General features: G+C 43.9%; 1 protein-coding gene across 1 annotated transcript in view; it reads right to left on the reverse strand.

Moving 5' to 3' along the window:
- Positions 1 to 15,077, reverse strand: part of LOC134751614 (zinc finger protein 300-like) — a 29,637-nt gene extending 14,560 nt beyond the window's left edge. The window contains exons 1-7 of the mRNA XM_063687092.1: positions 14,838 to 15,077; positions 14,662 to 14,765; positions 9,710 to 9,857; positions 8,864 to 9,046; positions 6,676 to 6,869; positions 4,311 to 4,422; positions 3,707 to 3,827 (exon numbers count right to left, since the gene is read on the reverse strand). Of these exons, the coding sequence (XP_063543162.1) occupies positions 3,707 to 3,827; positions 4,311 to 4,422; positions 6,676 to 6,869; positions 8,864 to 9,046; positions 9,710 to 9,857; positions 14,662 to 14,765; positions 14,838 to 14,945 (970 nt within the window). The 5' untranslated portion in view covers positions 14,946 to 15,077. The remainder of the gene's footprint in view (positions 1 to 3,706; positions 3,828 to 4,310; positions 4,423 to 6,675; positions 6,870 to 8,863; positions 9,047 to 9,709; positions 9,858 to 14,661; positions 14,766 to 14,837) is intronic.
- Positions 15,078 to 18,357: the final 3,280 nt, after the last annotated feature.

The raw sequence follows: 18,357 nt of genomic DNA on the forward strand, positions 1-18,357 counted from the left end.
TGGTCGCGGAAGGTCTTCTCGCAGCGCGCGCAGCGGTAGGGGCGGCGGTCGCGCTCCCAGTGCCGCAGCCAGTGCGCCGCCCAGGCGTCCGCCTCCATTATCTGTGCAGCGGAGCGGTGGGTGGGTGGGTGGGTGGTGTTACCGTGTTTGAGTATCTGGTGGTGGTCGCGGAAGGTCTTCTCGCAGCGCGCGCAGCGGTAGGGGCGGCGGTCGCGCTCCCAGTGCCGCAGCCAGTGCGCCGCCCAGGCGTCCGCCTCCATTATCTGTGCAGCGGAGCGGTGGGTGGGTGGGTGGGTGGTGTTACCGTGTTTGAGTATCTGGTGGTGGTCGCGGAAGGTCTTCTCGCAGCGCGCGCAGCGGTAGGGGCGGCGGTCGCGCTCCCAGTGCCGCAGCCAGTGCGCCGCCCAGGCGTCCGCCTCCATTATCTGTGCAGCGGAGCGGTGGGTGGGTGGGTGGGTGGTGTTACCGTGTTTGAGTATCTGGTGGTGGTCGCGGAAGGTCTTCTCGCAGCGCGCGCAGCGGTAGGGGCGGCGGTCGCGCTCCCAGTGCCGCAGCCAGTGCGCCGCCCAGGCGTCCGCCTCCATTATCTGTGCAGCGGAGCGGTGGGTGGGTGGGTGGGTGGTGTTACCGTGTTTGAGTATCTGGTGGTGGTCGCGGAAGGTCTTCTCGCAGCGCGCGCAGCGGTAGGGGCGGCGGTCGCGCTCCCAGTGCCGCAGCCAGTGCGCCGCCCAGGCGTCCGCCTCCATTATCTGTGCAGCGGAGCGGTGGGTGGGTGGGTGGGTGGTGTTACCGTGTTTGAGTATCTGGTGGTGGTCGCGGAAGGTCTTCTCGCAGCGCGCGCAGCGGTAGGGGCGGCGGTCGCGCTCCCAGTGCCGCAGCCAGTGCGCCGCCCAGGCGTCCGCCTCCATTATCTGTGCAGCGGAGCGGTGGGTGGGTGGGTGGGTGGTGTTACCGTGTTTGAGTATCTGGTGGTGGTCGCGGAAGGTCTTCTCGCAGCGCGCGCAGCGGTAGGGGCGGCGGTCGCGCTCCCAGTGCCGCAGCCAGTGCGCCGCCCAGGCGTCCGCCTCCATTATCTGTGCAGCGGAGCGGTGGGTGGGTGGGTGGGTGGTGTTACCGTGTTTGAGTATCTGGTGGTGGTCGCGGAAGGTCTTCTCGCAGCGCGCGCAGCGGTAGGGGCGGCGGTCGCGCTCCCAGTGCCGCAGCCAGTGCGCCGCCCAGGCGTCCGCCTCCATTATCTGTGCAGCGGTGCGGTGGGTGGGTGGGTGGGTGGTGTTACCGTGTTTGAGTATCTGGTGGTGGTCGCGGAAGGTCTTCTCGCAGCGCGCGCAGCGGTAGGGGCGGCGGTCGCGCTCCCAGTGCCGCAGCCAGTGCGCCGCCCAGGCGTCCGCCTCCATTATCTGTGCAGCGGAGCGGTGGGTGGGTGGGTGGGTGGTGTTACCGTGTTTGAGTATCTGGTGGTGGTCGCGGAAGGTCTTCTCGCAGCGCGCGCAGCGGTAGGGGCGGCGGTCGCGCTCCCAGTGCCGCAGCCAGTGCGCCGCCCAGGCGTCCGCCTCCATTATCTGTGCAGCGGAGCGGTGGGTGGGTGGGTGGGTGGTGTTACCGTGTTTGAGTATCTGGTGGTGGTCGCGGAAGGTCTTCTCGCAGCGCGCGCAGCGGTAGGGGCGGCGGTCGCGCTCCCAGTGCCGCAGCCAGTGCGCCGCCCAGGCGTCCGCCTCCATTATCTGTGCAGCGGAGCGGTGGGTGGGTGGGTGGGTGGTGTTACCGTGTTTGAGTATCTGGTGGTGGTCGCGGAAGGTCTTCTCGCAGCGCGCGCAGCGGTAGGGGCGGCGGTCGCGCTCCCAGTGCCGCAGCCAGTGCGCCGCCCAGGCGTCCGCCTCCATTATCTGTGCAGCGGAGCGGTGGGTGGGTGGGTGGGTGGTGTTACCGTGTTTGAGTATCTGGTGGTGGTCGCGGAAGGTCTTCTCGCAGCGCGCGCAGCGGTAGGGGCGGCGGTCGCGCTCCCAGTGCCGCAGCCAGTGCGCCGCCCAGGCGTCCGCCTCCATTATCTGTGCAGCGGAGCGGTGGGTGGGTGGGTGGGTGGTGTTACCGTGTTTGAGTATCTGGTGGTGGTCGCGGAAGGTCTTCTCGCAGCGCGCGCAGCGGTAGGGGCGGCGGTCGCGCTCCCAGTGCCGCAGCCAGTGCGCCGCCCAGGCGTCCGCCTCCATTATCTGTGCAGCGGAGCGGTGGGTGGGTGGGTGGGTGGTGTTACCGTGTTTGAGTATCTGGTGGTGGTCGCGGAAGGTCTTCTCGCAGCGCGCGCAGCGGTAGGGGCGGCGGTCGCGCTCCCAGTGCCGCAGCCAGTGCGCCGCCCAGGCGTCCGCCTCCATTATCTGTGCAGCGGAGCGGTGGGTGGGTGGGTGGGTGGTGTTACCGTGTTTGAGTATCTGGTGGTGGTCGCGGAAGGTCTTCTCGCAGCGCGCGCAGCGGTAGGGGCGGCGGTCGCGCTCCCAGTGCCGCAGCCAGTGCGCCGCCCAGGCGTCCGCCTCCATTATCTGTGCAGCGGAGCGGTGGGTGGGTGGGTGGGTGGTGTTACCGTGTTTGAGTATCTGGTGGTGGTCGCGGAAGGTCTTCTCGCAGCGCGCGCAGCGGTAGGGGCGGCGGTCGCGCTCCCAGTGCCGCAGCCAGTGCGCCGCCCAGGCGTCCGCCTCCATTATCTGTGCAGCGGAGCGGTGGGTGGGTGGGTGGGTGGTGTTACCGTGTTTGAGTATCTGGTGGTGGTCGCGGAAGGTCTTCTCGCAGCGCGCGCAGCGGTAGGGGCGGCGGTCGCGCTCCCAGTGCCGCAGCCAGTGCGCCGCCCAGGCGTCCGCCTCCATTATCTGTGCAGCGGAGCGGTGGGTGGGTGGGTGGGTGGTGTTACCGTGTTTGAGTATCTGGTGGTGGTCGCGGAAGGTCTTCTCGCAGCGCGCGCAGCGGTAGGGGCGGCGGTCGCGCTCCCAGTGCCGCAGCCAGTGCGCCGCCCAGGCGTCCGCCTCCATTATCTGTGCAGCGGAGCGGTGGGTGGGTGGGTGGGTGGTGTTACCGTGTTTGAGTATCTGGTGGTGGTCGCGGAAGGTCTTCTCGCAGCGCGCGCAGCGGTAGGGGCGGCGGTCGCGCTCCCAGTGCCGCAGCCAGTGCGCCGCCCAGGCGTCCGCCTCCATTATCTGTGCAGCGGAGCGGTGGGTGGGTGGGTGGGTGGTGTTACCGTGTTTGAGTATCTGGTGGTGGTCGCGGAAGGTCTTCTCGCAGCGCGCGCAGCGGTAGGGGCGGCGGTCGCGCTCCCAGTGCCGCAGCCAGTGCGCCGCCCAGGCGTCCGCCTCCATTATCTGTGCAGCGGAGCGGTGGGTGGGTGGGTGGGTGGTGTTACCGTGTTTGAGTATCTGGTGGTGGTCGCGGAAGGTCTTCTCGCAGCGCGCGCAGCGGTAGGGGCGGCGGTCGCGCTCCCAGTGCCGCAGCCAGTGCGCCGCCCAGGCGTCCGCCTCCATTATCTGTGCAGCGGAGCGGTGGGTGGGTGGGTGGGTGGTGTTACCGTGTTTGAGTATCTGGTGGTGGTCGCGGAAGGTCTTCTCGCAGCGCGCGCAGCGGTAGGGGCGGCGGTCGCGCTCCCAGTGCCGCAGCCAGTGCGCCGCCCAGGCGTCCGCCTCCATTATCTGTGCAGCGGAGCGGTGGGTGGGTGGGTGGGTGGTGTTACCGTGTTTGAGTATCTGGTGGTGGTCGCGGAAGGTCTTCTCGCAGCGCGCGCAGCGGTAGGGGCGGCGGTCGCGCTCCCAGTGCCGCAGCCAGTGCGCCGCCCAGGCGTCCGCCTCCATTATCTGTGCAGCGGAGCGGAACGCTTATTTTATATATTTTCTATCTAATTAGGCGGAAATGAAACCAAAGCTAAACATTTGTTTTAAAAACCTACATTTAAGTATCTAAAGTATTATGGAGTATGGAATAAAATATGTATTGAATTTAATTGATATAAGTACTACTAAGGTGCGTCGGGATAAGATTGAACGGGTTTTTCATGAGGGGTAAGACAAACAATCGTCCGTATGCCGAAGCATTACGGGCGACTTTCCATCTTACTTCGCATGAAAAACCCTTTCAATCTTACCCCAACACATCTTAGTAAATAAATAATAAAAAATATAAATATCTTATCCAATTCTTCATATAAATGCTCAAGAAATTATAATTTGAAGTATATTTTTCCAGAGATAATCGGACACGTCCCCGGAGGTGGGGAAAAGAATAACGAACATAGCAACAAGACGGGGTGTTGTAACAGTGTTGGTGTGTGTAGTATGTACCTTGGAGCACCGGGGACACCGCAGCGGGCTCGTGTTGGGCGCGGGGGGTGCGGGGGGCGGGGCGGGCGGGGCGGGGGCGGGCGCCTCCAGGCTCGCCGCCGCGCCGTGCTGCCTGCGACACCACACAAGTACAACGGTGACGGTGACGGTGACGGTGACGGTGACGGTGATCAACGCATGAACGCACCACATCACTACTGAGGGTCTCCCGCGAAATATAAAAATACAAATTCTGTCTCTCTATCGCACTTTCATATTCGTGCGATAGAATAACATGTAACGAAATTTCGAAGTTCGTTTTCGGCGGGAGCGCCTCTAATGACAATAAATGACTTTTTATTTTTTAATGTCCCGCTGCAAAGTTTCCAAACCTGCGATATTTATACAAAGGAGAATATGGGAAACTTCTCATATTTTGCATGAAAATTGAACATTTCCATTTCTAAAATAAAACCTGCATAAAAATTATCCAAAATAATTTAAAAACTTCTCGCACACCTGTAATGCTGAAACATACACCGGCCCTGTCCGACTGTCCCGTAGAAACTTGAACATACTAGTATACCGGCAAAATATTTGAACCGTTATCATCGATTCGACGTAAAACGTTTGTTTAATTTTAAAAATCGTTATTCAATTCAATTTTCTTTATTTCAATTTAGGCATTAACATAATGCACCTATGAAAGTCAAAAAAGAACAGTTGTACAAAATTAAAATTAAACATTCATCCAAATAATCACAAATCACAACATACATTACAATTTACATACTTAGAAAATACAGAATTAATTACCTATTTAACAAATTATTAGTTATTTTTACTTCTGCCGGTTCCTCCGCCTCCTGTAGGCCGAGCACATGATTGGCGCGACAGTATCTCGCCGCGAGATAAACTACCCGTCTTTTACTAACTGTATCAATTAAAGGGGGACGGGTAGTCTATGTCGCGGCGAGATACTCTCGCGCCAATCATGTGCTAGCCCGGCTGGTTGCCCATCATCAATTTTATCCGTTATTAACCTACATGTAGTTTTTAATCTCAATTCGACTCAATTCGTAAAAATTACACTCTCTACTCATTTTAATAAGTAGTAGCCAATGTAGTAGCGGATTTTTTCCAATGCAATGGATCGAAAACGGCCTAGACATATGTGGGCTAAAGGCAGCCCCCATAGGCAACACTTAGCCATACTTCACAAGGTACATACATAATAAAAATAAATCATTTTTAACTGAAATAAATGTCATATACGAAGGAAAATATGACCAAAGCCTCTAGTGTCAAGAGCTGGAATCGAACCAGCGTCCCCCGTTTACCGGACAGGTGCCTGAACCGCTCAGCTATCCGGTCACGGTGGCATGGGTCGAAATTTCTAAGTATATGACAATGGGGTTGGCAACTGTCAAAGGTTTGCAGAGATGGCGCCATCATAGCTTGCCCCTTTTTCTATGAGATTTGGCTTAAAAGGCTGGCATCCAGGGCATTAAAAAAACAAAAAATTGACACAATTCTAGGGACTGACAGGGCAAGCTATGCTAGCGCCATCTGCTAATTATTTTGACCGGCCAACCATTTCCCGAAGGCTTGTGGCACCCCCTGGCCATCTCTAAGGTGACACAGTGAAAGTATTCTATAGTGGTAGAATATTTTCATAGAAAATAATTTAATTTGTTCTTAGAGTAAATCATTTTTCCTATAAAACATATCCCGAAATCGCGCATAAAAAATGTGGTAATAAAATATGTCGATATTTTCAGAGACAGCCTATTTTTGTGTTCCGTACAAAACTTTGTTGACGAAACACTTACGGGATCAGTTCGGTCTTAGAAATTATGGGAAAGATCAGATCACTTAGTAAAAATTTTTCAGTATAACCTCAAAATCCACCGAATATTTGAAAAACCGGCCAAGTGCGAGTCGGACTCGCGCACTAAGGGTTCCGTACCAATACGCAAAAAAAACGGCAAAAAAATCACGTTTGTTATATAACAACCACATGCCCCCATATGCGAGCCCCACTTAAATATTTATAATATTCTGTTTCAAGTATTTGTTGTTATATCGGTAACAGAAATACATCATCTGTGAAAATTTCAACTGTCTAGGTATCAAGGTTCATGAGATACAGCCTGGTGACGGACGGACCGACGGGCGAACAGTGGAGTCTTAGTAATAGGGTTCCGTTTTTACCCTTTGGGTACAGAACCCCAAAAAAACACCCCAGATAAAGCACAACGAACCTATAATGCTACAACATATCCCCGCGACTGGTCCCACAGTAAAAGTTGTTCAAATCAGCCAAACAGCGCAAAGCTAAGGAAAACACCAACTAAGATTATTAGTTAAATGATATGTAACAAACCTGTAATGTTGCAGCATCTCCCCGCGACTGCAGCACTGCGCGAAGCAGATGCAGCAGTCGAACTTGTCGTCGTCCGGTTCACGCTTGACCACCACATCTCCTGGTATATCCTCTGGCTCCTGTTTCACCACCACCGGCTCTAGGGAGAGCTCCGGTGGCAGCTCAGGCAGCTGGCCCATCAGCAGGTTCCATTCCTGGAGAATATAGAATATTTTAATAGTCACACAACATATTGCACACAAGTTTATTAAAAAAAAAAAAAAAATATATATATATATAAATGTTTATTTTTTTATAAAGATCAAGAATTACAACATTCCTAGCTCCAATCTTATATTTTTAAGATTATATGGGCTAAGGGATATGGGGATGCAACCCCTGCTTACATTATTAAATTTTAATTAAATATTTTACACATTTATACATTTATGTTTATCAGCGCTTTTTTAACAATAGCCTTAATATTACTAGGTTTCTTGATTATATCTTCAATTACATCTCTGGGAAAGCTGTTTAGAGTTTTTGGCACGTATGAGGACCAAGTCCTATTACCATATACATTATTATTCTTAGTAGTCATGAAATTAGGTTCATTGGGTAAACTGCGAAGGTTATTTTGTCTACTATATCTATTCAGCTCTCCCAAACGATGCTTGTATTCCAGGATTACAGCCAGTTTAGCCTTATCATACACACTTAGTACCCTGCACTAATTAAACAAGTTTTCATAATTATTTATATATTGTTGTTTTATTTTTAGCGGAACTATAGTTTTTAATATTCTAATCTGAAGTTTATGGATTCTTAGTAAATAAGTTTTATAGGTTCGCCCATAGCTGGATATGCCATAGTTAATTATGGAATCGGCCAGAGCAATATACAATAATCGGAGAATGTTATATGGCATTTTATGTTTAATTATACAAAGATTGCTGAGGATTTTAAAGCTCTGTAACCGTAATGGCAAAAACGAAACAGTGGCTAATTACTAACCAATTATACCATTATGCCCGATTCACATCTATTACAGTGGCATTCCAGTCCAGGGATGCTGCGAATATTCGCATCCGCATCCGCAACCGCGGAACTTCCGCATTATTTTCAACATCCGCATCCGAATAAAATCGATGCGGAGCTTAATGCGGATGCGGATATGGAACAGGTAGGTACAGGAACGTCTTAGCGGCGACGTAAGTGCTAGGTAATTTCGTCATTAGCCACTAGGAAAGGAATCTCGTTTCGTTTTTGTGATTCGTCGATCGAGCACTTTAGCCTATGACGGACAGCGACAAGAAGTGAAAAGTTTGTTTTATTTGGACTTTAGTATAGTAATGCGATTGTGGGGCACCTATATTCTAGTTCAAATAATGTTTCGTTTTTTTTTTAATAAGAATTACTAAAGTGTAATATTTGACGATTTTTATGTGCCTAATCTCGACATCCGCATCCGCATCCGCGGAAGTGAACCTTTAAAAATCCGCATCCGCGGATGTCAAAAAATCGGCATCCGCAACATCCCTGTTCCAGTCCACTGATCGAATCCAGCGCTGGAATGCTACTGGAATAATGTGAACCGGCACTGGAATATAATCATTCCAATCATCATTCCAGTCCAGCGACTGTTCTACTTTTGATTCTCGTCCAATCCAGCACCACTGGAATAATGTAGACCGTCAATCCAGTGCTGGATTAAACGTTAAATAGTGAAAACATATTGTTTTTTTGGCAACAGTCTCCATAAATTCACTGGATGACGAAAATGATTGGATTTAATGTAAACGATAACGACTATATAAGCTGTCACTTATGTTATGTTAGACATTATAGATCTATACTCAAAGCAAGTAGTTTCATATAACGTCCAACAGTACATGGCGACCCTGCCAGGATGACTGGAATGATACTGGAATGTCTGGAGTAAATGTGAACGGGGCATTAGTACCAATTTGTCAGACTTAGTGCCAGTTGCACCAAACCGCCTGTCACCGTTAAAACGTTTGTAAAATTTTATTGTATGGGAAGTTTCATAGTTTACAACTGAGTGACGTTGATCAGTCTGTCAAAATGTGGTTGGTGCAACTGGCTCTTACAGTCGTGTTTGCCGCTCTCGCATTGGCTTTGAAAACATCTCTCTGACACTTTGTACTTATAATATGTAATAGACTCAAAAACCCATTGATAATGATACCTTCAGTTGTTTTTTCCTTTTCCGCCCCCGTTTCTCCGCGCCTTGGACCTCCTGCTTAACTTTTTTCTTCTTCTTCAGGTTGACTAGAGACAAGTCGTCGCTGTTGTCTGAGGGCACGCACGCGCCGTCCTCGTACACATGATCATCTACTTCTACCTTTACTTGCGTTTCCAACTCTGGCTCCTGTAAGAACATCAATATTGTACGAATACTTATCTTAAATCGTACGTAAATGGTAAATTTCATACTTAAGGTTTGTATTGTGGGTAATGTATGTACGTATAGTGACGGCCAAAGTGGCAAAATATCTTTATTTGATGCTGATTGTACCTGACGACGACATATTTTTGAAGTACAAAGATAAAGGTTTAATACAGAGTTTTAAATCAGCCTATTTCCTGTGGTGCCAAAGTTAAGGCTAATATTGAAGATGGCGCTGTACGGCCCTGTATTGTACAGTACAAGCGTCATCTCTTAAGGCCACCCTACACTAGCGTCTTTTGAGCGTCAGCGTGCAGTCAGCGCTATGGAAAATAGCGTTGCTGTGCAGTTGCGCCAACGTTGCGTCGAGCAGCAGCCATAGAGTTGACTAGACGCTGACGCTCGGGAGACGCTAGTGTAGGTGGCACTTATAGCAGCCGAACTATAGGAGGATTTTTTCTTAGACTTCCATCTCTTACAATCAATAACACTTTGGTTGGACGCATAATCAGCATTAAAAGGCGTTCTCTTACCCAACCCCGCTTGCGGCGGTGGGGGGAGAGGCTCGGTCCGCGTGGATGATTGGTAAAGTCATTCTAGGTCGTCCACGCAGACTTATCGATAAAGGCGTTGGCGGTGTCTTACCCTTTTGACGGGGGGGTTGAGGGGTGTTTGCGGCGGTGGGGGGAGGGGCTCGGTCTGCGTGGATGCCTCGCAGCGAGGGCTGTCCTTGCCGAGCGTCAGGTCAATGTCATCCACTGGTAGACCAGAGGACTGCAAGATGGCGCGCAGCCTGAAACACGAGTTACATATATCAAACTTATTTTATGCAACTTGCATTCGTTAAAAACTATTTATTGTAAGTCATCATCATCATTCATCATGTGTTGCTAGTTTTTTACGTATTATATTTATATTTATAGTCGCTATAGATGATGATCAAGTAGCGGAACTGTAGGAGTTGAAAATAGAGTTCCGGTTACTCTGGTTATAATATTAGCTGAAAATCGTTGAGCATTAGACTTTACGTTTGCCGCTACATCAGCGTAGCAGTACTGAAAGTTCCGCTACTTGACGCTAGATGTCGTTACGAAATAAGGCGCGTTTTGGTAAGAAAACTGATGTATGGAGTTACCACTCTTCCTTTACTTATATTTCTCTATGGTCCAGAGAGGGAGAAGCTGCAGGTATTGGGGTGCCCCTGCCCATAGATGAGAACAGCATTCCATGTGTGGGCGAACCTGCGCCTTATAAAGCTGTAGGCGGTGGGCCGGTGTGAAATACTGTCTAGAACTGTGTCGAGCACACCGAGCTTTTTTGAGGCTAATTTGCTAGTAAAAATTAACGTGTAAAGTAAAGACGATTACCACAAGGAATTTCGTACATTAACCCGCCTGTTCCTTTCTCTATCGCACGCGCGTAATTATATCGCTGTACCGCTCGCACAGTGTCATTGACCGCCGGACAATATGCGCGTGCGATAGAGAAAGGAGCGGGCAGGTATGTACGAAATTCCTTGTGGTAAGCGTTCTTTTTCTTTACGTGCATGAATGGCATATGTTAATAGAATATTAAACTTAACTAACATAGCGGTTTCACTCACGTGTTTTTAGCGCATAACATGTGGCGCGAGTGACTAAAAACACGTGAGTGAAACCGCTATGTTAGTTAAGTTAATATGTCTCACGATAGTTTAAATTCGAGAATATTAAACCATCAGAACATTCAGACTATAAAGTCTGGTACTGAGGCCAAAAGGTTAATCATGTGAATGGCTAATTTTCCGCATACACAATAGGACTTAAGGAAACCTAAGCATTACTTTTTTAATTTTCTACAATGTTTGCTTGTTTGTCTATCAGTTGCCAATGTCGGTTTTAGCTGAAATTTATACCTTCATAATTATTGTTTTTGGCAAAGGTCAGTTGGACAGAGAAGAAAACAAATGAAGAGGTTTTACGCATGGTAGAAGAGAAGAGGAGTTTGTTGAGAACCATAGAAAATAGAAGAGGAAAGATGCTTGGACACCTGCACGACATGACGAATTTATCAGAAACATAATTAAAGGGAGAGTTGAGGCAAGGAGACAGAGGGGAAGATCAAGGAGAACGTACATAGATCAAGTAAAGGAAAAACTCAACATCGTGTCGTATCAGGCTGTCAAGGAGAAGGCAGAGTACCGACACACATGGAAATCGCTCCACCGACAAGAGTCTAACTCATAAAATGTGAACGCAACCATATTAAATGTATATGAAACCGATATGCATGACGATACGTCAGACAAATGTGAACCGGGCTTTACACAAATCAACCTAACCATGCAGTAAGCTCAGGCTTGTGTTATGGGTACTTTACATAAATAAATAGAATACATTCGTAACACAGGAACTATGATACCAATTTTATGAATTATGATACCATAAAGCTGATTTGATGATGGGGACCAGGTCTTAGAACTCACTAGCTAGCCGCCCCATATCAAAACATGCCAGGACAAATGCAATTTTGATTTGAGAATCTAAAGAGTCAAAATACAATGGAATGAAAGGCCTTTTTAGGCTTTTTATACGTCTTTGGGCAGCTAGAGGATATACAATTCAACTCTTTCAATTAGAGATTTAGAGCTAGTTACAATGAGGGCTAACGCGTATGAATTCGCCGCTAGGGGCGCTAGTGTAGATGGTGGTCTTTTCCATAGTTTGAAATGTCAAATGTCACTTGTCACTTCAATGACTGACAGCTGTTCTTTAGTCTTTTGGACCACCATCAACAGAGGCGCCAACTGGTGAGCAAAAAAACAATAGCCCTCATTAATTAATGTCGTTAAGAGGCCGTAGTCGATTTTGGAGCAAAAATTTTAAATTGATAGATTAAGTCGTTGAAATTATACACGTTTTGTTACGTAATATCTAAATAACAAGTATTGGTTTCTATTAGCACGAGAGCAATAAAAATATATAATAAGCTACCTACAGAAATAAAAAATACACAAAAAAATCACTTATTTACAAATAAACTCAAGTCCCTTCTATTAAAAAAACCATACTATACCATCGAAGAATTTATGCAGGATGATCTATTATGATAGTAAACAAAGTTCCTATACTTAGAAAATATTAAAAAGCAATAATATAACGTTAAGAAGTGTTATCTGTAAGTACTAAATGTTATATTTAATTTATTTAGTATTTAGTTAATGTAGTTTTAAGGATAATAGTCATACCCTACCAGGGTGCCATGTGATCTTTTTTAATTGTAACATCTATTGTATTGTTTTTTTTTTTATTTTTTCAATTTCAATTTATTTATTTCCTTTAAGTACAATTTTAATTTACATCATGTTGTTCATAAGAGCAGGAAACGATTCCTCCGTACTAGTAAAAACTGTATGACGGCAGGAAGCACCACCTCTCCCGGATCACATTTAATCTTATCTAGCAGTAGGTATACATGTATTTGCGCAGTACTAGATATATATATACATATATATATGTAATATTGTATAAAGATGACAAGAAAATGAAAAAATAAAACAGGTTGCAACGAAAAAAAAAAACAAAGCAAATAGCATTGGAAATAAGTGTTTGTGTATGTGCGCGCGTGTGAGTGTATTGTACCATGGTTTGCAATAAACGACTTACTTATACTTACTAATGAGGTCGCGAGCGTGCGTCACCGGTAATATATGAAAAGAAGGGCCAGTTTTTAAAAATTCATCAAAATGGTGGTAAATTATACAAATTGATGTATAAGAATAGTTTCAGCAAATGTTGTAGATTGTTTAAGTATCAAAATTTAGTTGAAATTAAGTCGATTTTCAGAGAAATTGTCACTTGTTTTGAAGTAATTTCTGGAGAAAATTGATTTCGTCTAACTTTCATTTACACTACTTCAAAGTCATAATAATAAAAATGTAGTCTGATAAACGTCAAGTACAGGATATGTGTAATAAAAAATTACCATGTTTAGCCGTCCAAACTTTACGAAATTTACAAATAAGAGCGACAAAATCAGTGCTTTACGCGCGTTTACCTAAACGTCCATCAGAAAAGCAAACATTACTAATTTAGTAGAAACCAGTACTTGTTATTTCAATTAGGTAACAAAAGGTGTATTTTACCGACTAAATCTATCAATTTTACATTTTTGCGACTAAAATCGACACCGGCCTCTTCACTTGAATTTTATAATTGATGTCATAATAATTTAAATTTATTTATTTAAGACAACACTGGCCCATAATGGTTAGTAACAATTAAGATTAAAAACTAAGTGTTAGTGAAACAAAGAACAGAAAGCGACAAAACAAGAACAGACAGCAATAACATTCTACAACTATCACCTAATAGAGGTTATCACACACTCAAAATGTAATAATAAATTTGAAAATGGTGTTTATAATTTATTACATAAAATGGACTGTAAGGTGACTTATTACACTCTTCACATCACAGAAACATGTTATGAATTCTTGTAATGACTATAATGAGAACAGTCATAATAATGGCCAGATCAATAACTATTTATAATGCGATGTACAGTGCAGACCAAAACAATAGTGTAGCCAAAAACTAATAAGTTTAAATTTACATATGTAACTCGACAGTTTTACCCCTGCAAGTACTTATAATTTTAGCCAGAGATTCCTGAACAACATAAAGTTGATATCTCAGTACATAGGGAACTGGTATACTTCATCCTACAAGGGAGTTGGCATATTTTTTTTTTATTATTTTACAGGACCTTTATACTGTTGTACATATCGGCCCTATTAAGTCCGCTTCTTATAGTTTCAGAACTTACAACCACAGAATCCATATGCTTAAGTAAATATTAAAATGATTATAACTTCAGCCAGCCAAAAATTTAATAAATGAAAAAAAAAATATTGAGAACCCCTGGGAAGCTATTAATGGAATACTTTCAATCTTAGCCTTTTTTTTATTTTAAATATCACAAAAAATATATGGGACATTATTACACTAAGCAAACTATTCCCACAGTTAGCTCAGAAGGGTTGTGTTGTTGGTACATAATATATAAAACTCTATAGATGAGTCAGGAACCCAAATGCCCACCGCACAAAAAAATATTCTTACCAGAATTTGGACGTAGGACAGTTACAAGCTGGAGAGCTTATGCAACTATGCTACAGGTGTTAAAATAAAGTTTTTAGGTGTCATGCTCTCAACTCTCAAGTCATTAAATTAAAAGTACTTAAACCTTAAAGGATTTGAAACACTGGATGCGTTCTGCGGTCAGCGATCAGGTCAAACCCGCATTATGTATGAACAACATTGACAGCAACCTTTGAAGTTGGAGGTTGACCTGACCGCTGCCCGAAAACGCATCCAGTGTGGCAAATCCTTAAGACCAATAAATTAGTATTCTTAATGCAGCTTGGAAAATAAAAAGGCTAATAAAGAATGGCTTGGTTGCAGAAAGCCATTTAATTGTACAAAAAATTATGAGGTATTTGGTTTTGTCAGTTAAGGAACTGACCAACATTAAGTTACTAGTTCCTGAGGGATATCGCTGTACCTGAAGAACGTCAGTAATATAACATGAGCATTCTGTAGCAAAACTGCACTTACCTATGCTGCACCTCGATTGTCTCATTGCAGAACTGGTACAGGTCGTTGACCCTGCAGCTGCAGCGGTCGCACACCCGCTGCGGCAGCCGATCGCTCCGCACCACCTGCACATCACAACTCGCAGGTTAAGCATTAACATTCACATAAAAATAACACGAACCGACCAAACTATTTACCTTTATCGGCAAGAAAAGAGACATTTTTAAGTACAAAGCGTTTTCCTCGTCAAATAAATGATTGTTTACGAATTTTGTAGAGCAGCATAATCTACATATTTCATCCATTGTTTAATATAAAAATATAAACGGCTCGTAATGTTTATTCCTTCGAAAAGAAAGTGACAGATTGTCTTGCACGGCCATTTGTCAAATATTGACCTTCAAAGGCCGATGTTGCCAGCGTACGTAGAAGTATTAATCGAGACCCTCACTTCTATTACGAGCGTACCTATTCATATATTATGATGTTGTAGTTAGATATATAAAATAAAGTAGGAGGAGATGGCGGCGCGACGATGGGACGCTGCGCCAAACTTTTGATTAATGAACAGAATGTTTGTGAAGTTCAACGTGGATAACAAAATATTCAAGACAATGTTTCTGTTTTCGCTTATAAATCTAATACAAATCAATTTCAACCTTTTTTTTTAAATCTCATCACATATAGTTTGTAAAAGGACTGTCTCATTTTAAACATAGACATAGAGAATCATACTATCTTTGTCTTACACTAGTACTAGCACTGTGTGTTCTTATTTACTGACAATTTGGTTTGACCAACTATAGTTTTCAATTAATGCTACTTATTTAGAACACGATGTATTAAATTAGAGGATTAAATAGAGCTAGACAAACTGTTGACATTTTAGCACTAACTTTGTTTTTATTAAGCCCAAATATATACTAATTTGGTTTACTTTTTCATATTTAGACTAGTGTATTGTATGTAAATAAATTATATATTTATTATTAAAAGTATTAAAACATATGGATACCATACCATACATAACGTAGAATATTTGTCTGTTTTTTTACTTATTTATTTATTGAATGTGTTCGTTTTCGCATCAAACTGAGTACTTAAAGGTAGATAAGATAAGATAATTTTTATTATCTGTATTACAATACAATACATAGATATTCCTGAGCGACAAATCATTCGCTTTACTTATCAAAAAATTTTTTTTTTGTTTTCCAAAAGAAGAAAAAGATCCTTAAAATTTGTGGAACCGTTTAGATGGTTTATTTTCTTAAATAAATAATAAAAAAGCCTTTTATTTCGAGTCCAAGTTTACATGGCATTACATTAAAACCCCCTCCCTCCTTCCCTTCCCCCTCCCTCTTCCGCCCTGTTGTTATTTTTCTTAGGCACCTAGGCTTTGAACTTGGATAGGTTTTATGACAAAAATCTTCTATTTGCTCATACAAACTCCTAATATGCTCACAAAAAGATTGTACATCAAGTAAACTTTGGCCCGTTATTTTCTTATCACCTATTTCCTTCTGTAACCCTTCATAAACTTGAAGATACTCAGAATATATTAAGAATGCTTCCTCTAACTTTAAATTAAGAACCTCTGGCGTCCTTCTCTCATAGCTGAGTTTAACTAAATTCTCTTTAATGTGTTTTAAATCACTAAATAATTCTTGTTGTTCTATTACAGTTTATAATTCTTGTAACTTAATTAACATGTCAAACATTTACTACAAATTATTCTGTATTTTAATATTTCTTTATCTTAGCTTGATCCTTAAAATATATCAATTAAAAATAGTTATGACTTATGATTTTAAGTAAAATAGCATTACGCACTAAGTAGTTACCTTAAGTCGGATTTTTTACATACTAAAATATGCACATAGTAGCCTTTAACTTTACCGAATACGCGCACTTCACTGTTAACACTGTAATCGCCTTAAAGTCCTGAAGCTGGTCCTGGTCCTGGTGCTACGTCACTCTTTGTCCTTTCCCGCTGTATAGGAAACACCTCGAGCAGGGCCGTAGTGATGGCAGTGAGTCTCACGGATATCACAATTAAAAGACCGGCGAAGATTGTATCGGATGATCATATCTCTTGACCATCTGTCATGGCATTTTTTGTATATTTTGTAGCAGGCGTAAAGTATTCCAATGGCTAACAACGAGCAAATAAATTTTCTCTCTCTCTCTCTCAAATCACGATCATAACTATGCTGATCGATGACAAGTGATTCTTCATCTCATGAAATGTAGATTGTAGCATCATTGCTTGATTTTCCTGCTGCGTTTTGGCTGATGATTACATTTTCCTTCTCTACCCTTGAGTTTCACATCGTGAGAAATTATTTATAACAAAATAAACACGATATAGGAGAGTGTCGGCAAACGTCCTTTAATGCACTCCGCACTCGCGGCGGCGCCCGAACCCAACACCTCACGTGGCAGGGTCGCCATGTGATACGGGAAGTTGGTAGAACAAGTAAACAACGTGAATGCTGAATAAAGACTAACTATTTATTGAATAAACAGGATATTTTATAGTATTACAAAATACTAAGGTTGCAATATTACTTAGGTATATACTTAAGTACTAACTCCTCACAATATCACTGATTGTTATAGTTTAGCGTTTATATAATTGAAGTAGGTATGTCATTTTGTATTATTTCTTACAGCGTTATAATTTTATTTCAAAGCAGCAGTACTGTAATTAACTGTTACGACTTAAATTGGGTAAAAATAAACCTATAAATTACTAATTTCGTCATCATCATCATTATGATTATTAATTTATAACCTTGAAATGGACCTGTACAATCATTATTAGAACAAAATAGGTATGTTGTAAGTTCTTGGAGCAAGCATTTTGCACGATAGTAGGCGATAAAGGCGTCGACTACCACTTATCTTTATCTTTATCGTGCGCCTTCAACAAATAAAGTGTAAAACGAGATAAGGGCAAGGTACCTCTGTGACTGATGTGATACCAACGCTCGATTCTCACAATTCTAGCCACCTAAATATTCGAAATATGATAAATATCTAAAAACTAAAATTTACATATGGGCCAAATTTTTTGGTTTCGAAGTTACACATATTTCTAGTAAATATGTAATAAATGTATGATTCCGTATTTATACACCATTGATTTTAGATTGGGCCTGTGATGATTGCACTGACTGACTTACAAATCTAGAAAATGACTTAAGACATGTAAACTGACTATGGCAACATAGTATATATTTTTACTTACATAGGGTAGGTGTGTCAGATTACGTCCTCTTATAGGCAGGCATCGTAAACTGCGAGCGAAATCTATTGAAGTCCTAGGCTTGTTACTTAGTCAAGTCAAGTCAAAGTACGTCATTTCAATGGATTTCGCTCGCAGTTTACGATGCCTGCTTATAGGAGATGCCAACTTTGAAATGCGAGAAAAAATCTTTAAGTACTCTTTATTAAATGTGTTATATACGGAAGAAACAATATGGAATATGTTGAAGACTTCACATACCTGGGACAACTAGTTTTCTTCAAAAACAGACTCGACAAGGAAGTAGACTACAGGATTAGTAGAGCGTGGCGAAAATATTGGTCTCTAAAATCAATCCTGAAGAGTGATATGGCAACGGCCATAAAGAAAAAGGTATTTGATACTGCTGTCCTACCTACCTTAACTTACGGTGCCCAAACCTGGAGCCCCATTGAGAAACATAGCCA

The sequence above is a fragment of the Cydia strobilella genome, chromosome 22, assembly GCF_947568885.1.
Source record: "Cydia strobilella chromosome 22, ilCydStro3.1, whole genome shotgun sequence".
Classification (NCBI taxonomy): domain Eukaryota; kingdom Metazoa; phylum Arthropoda; class Insecta; order Lepidoptera; family Tortricidae; genus Cydia; species Cydia strobilella.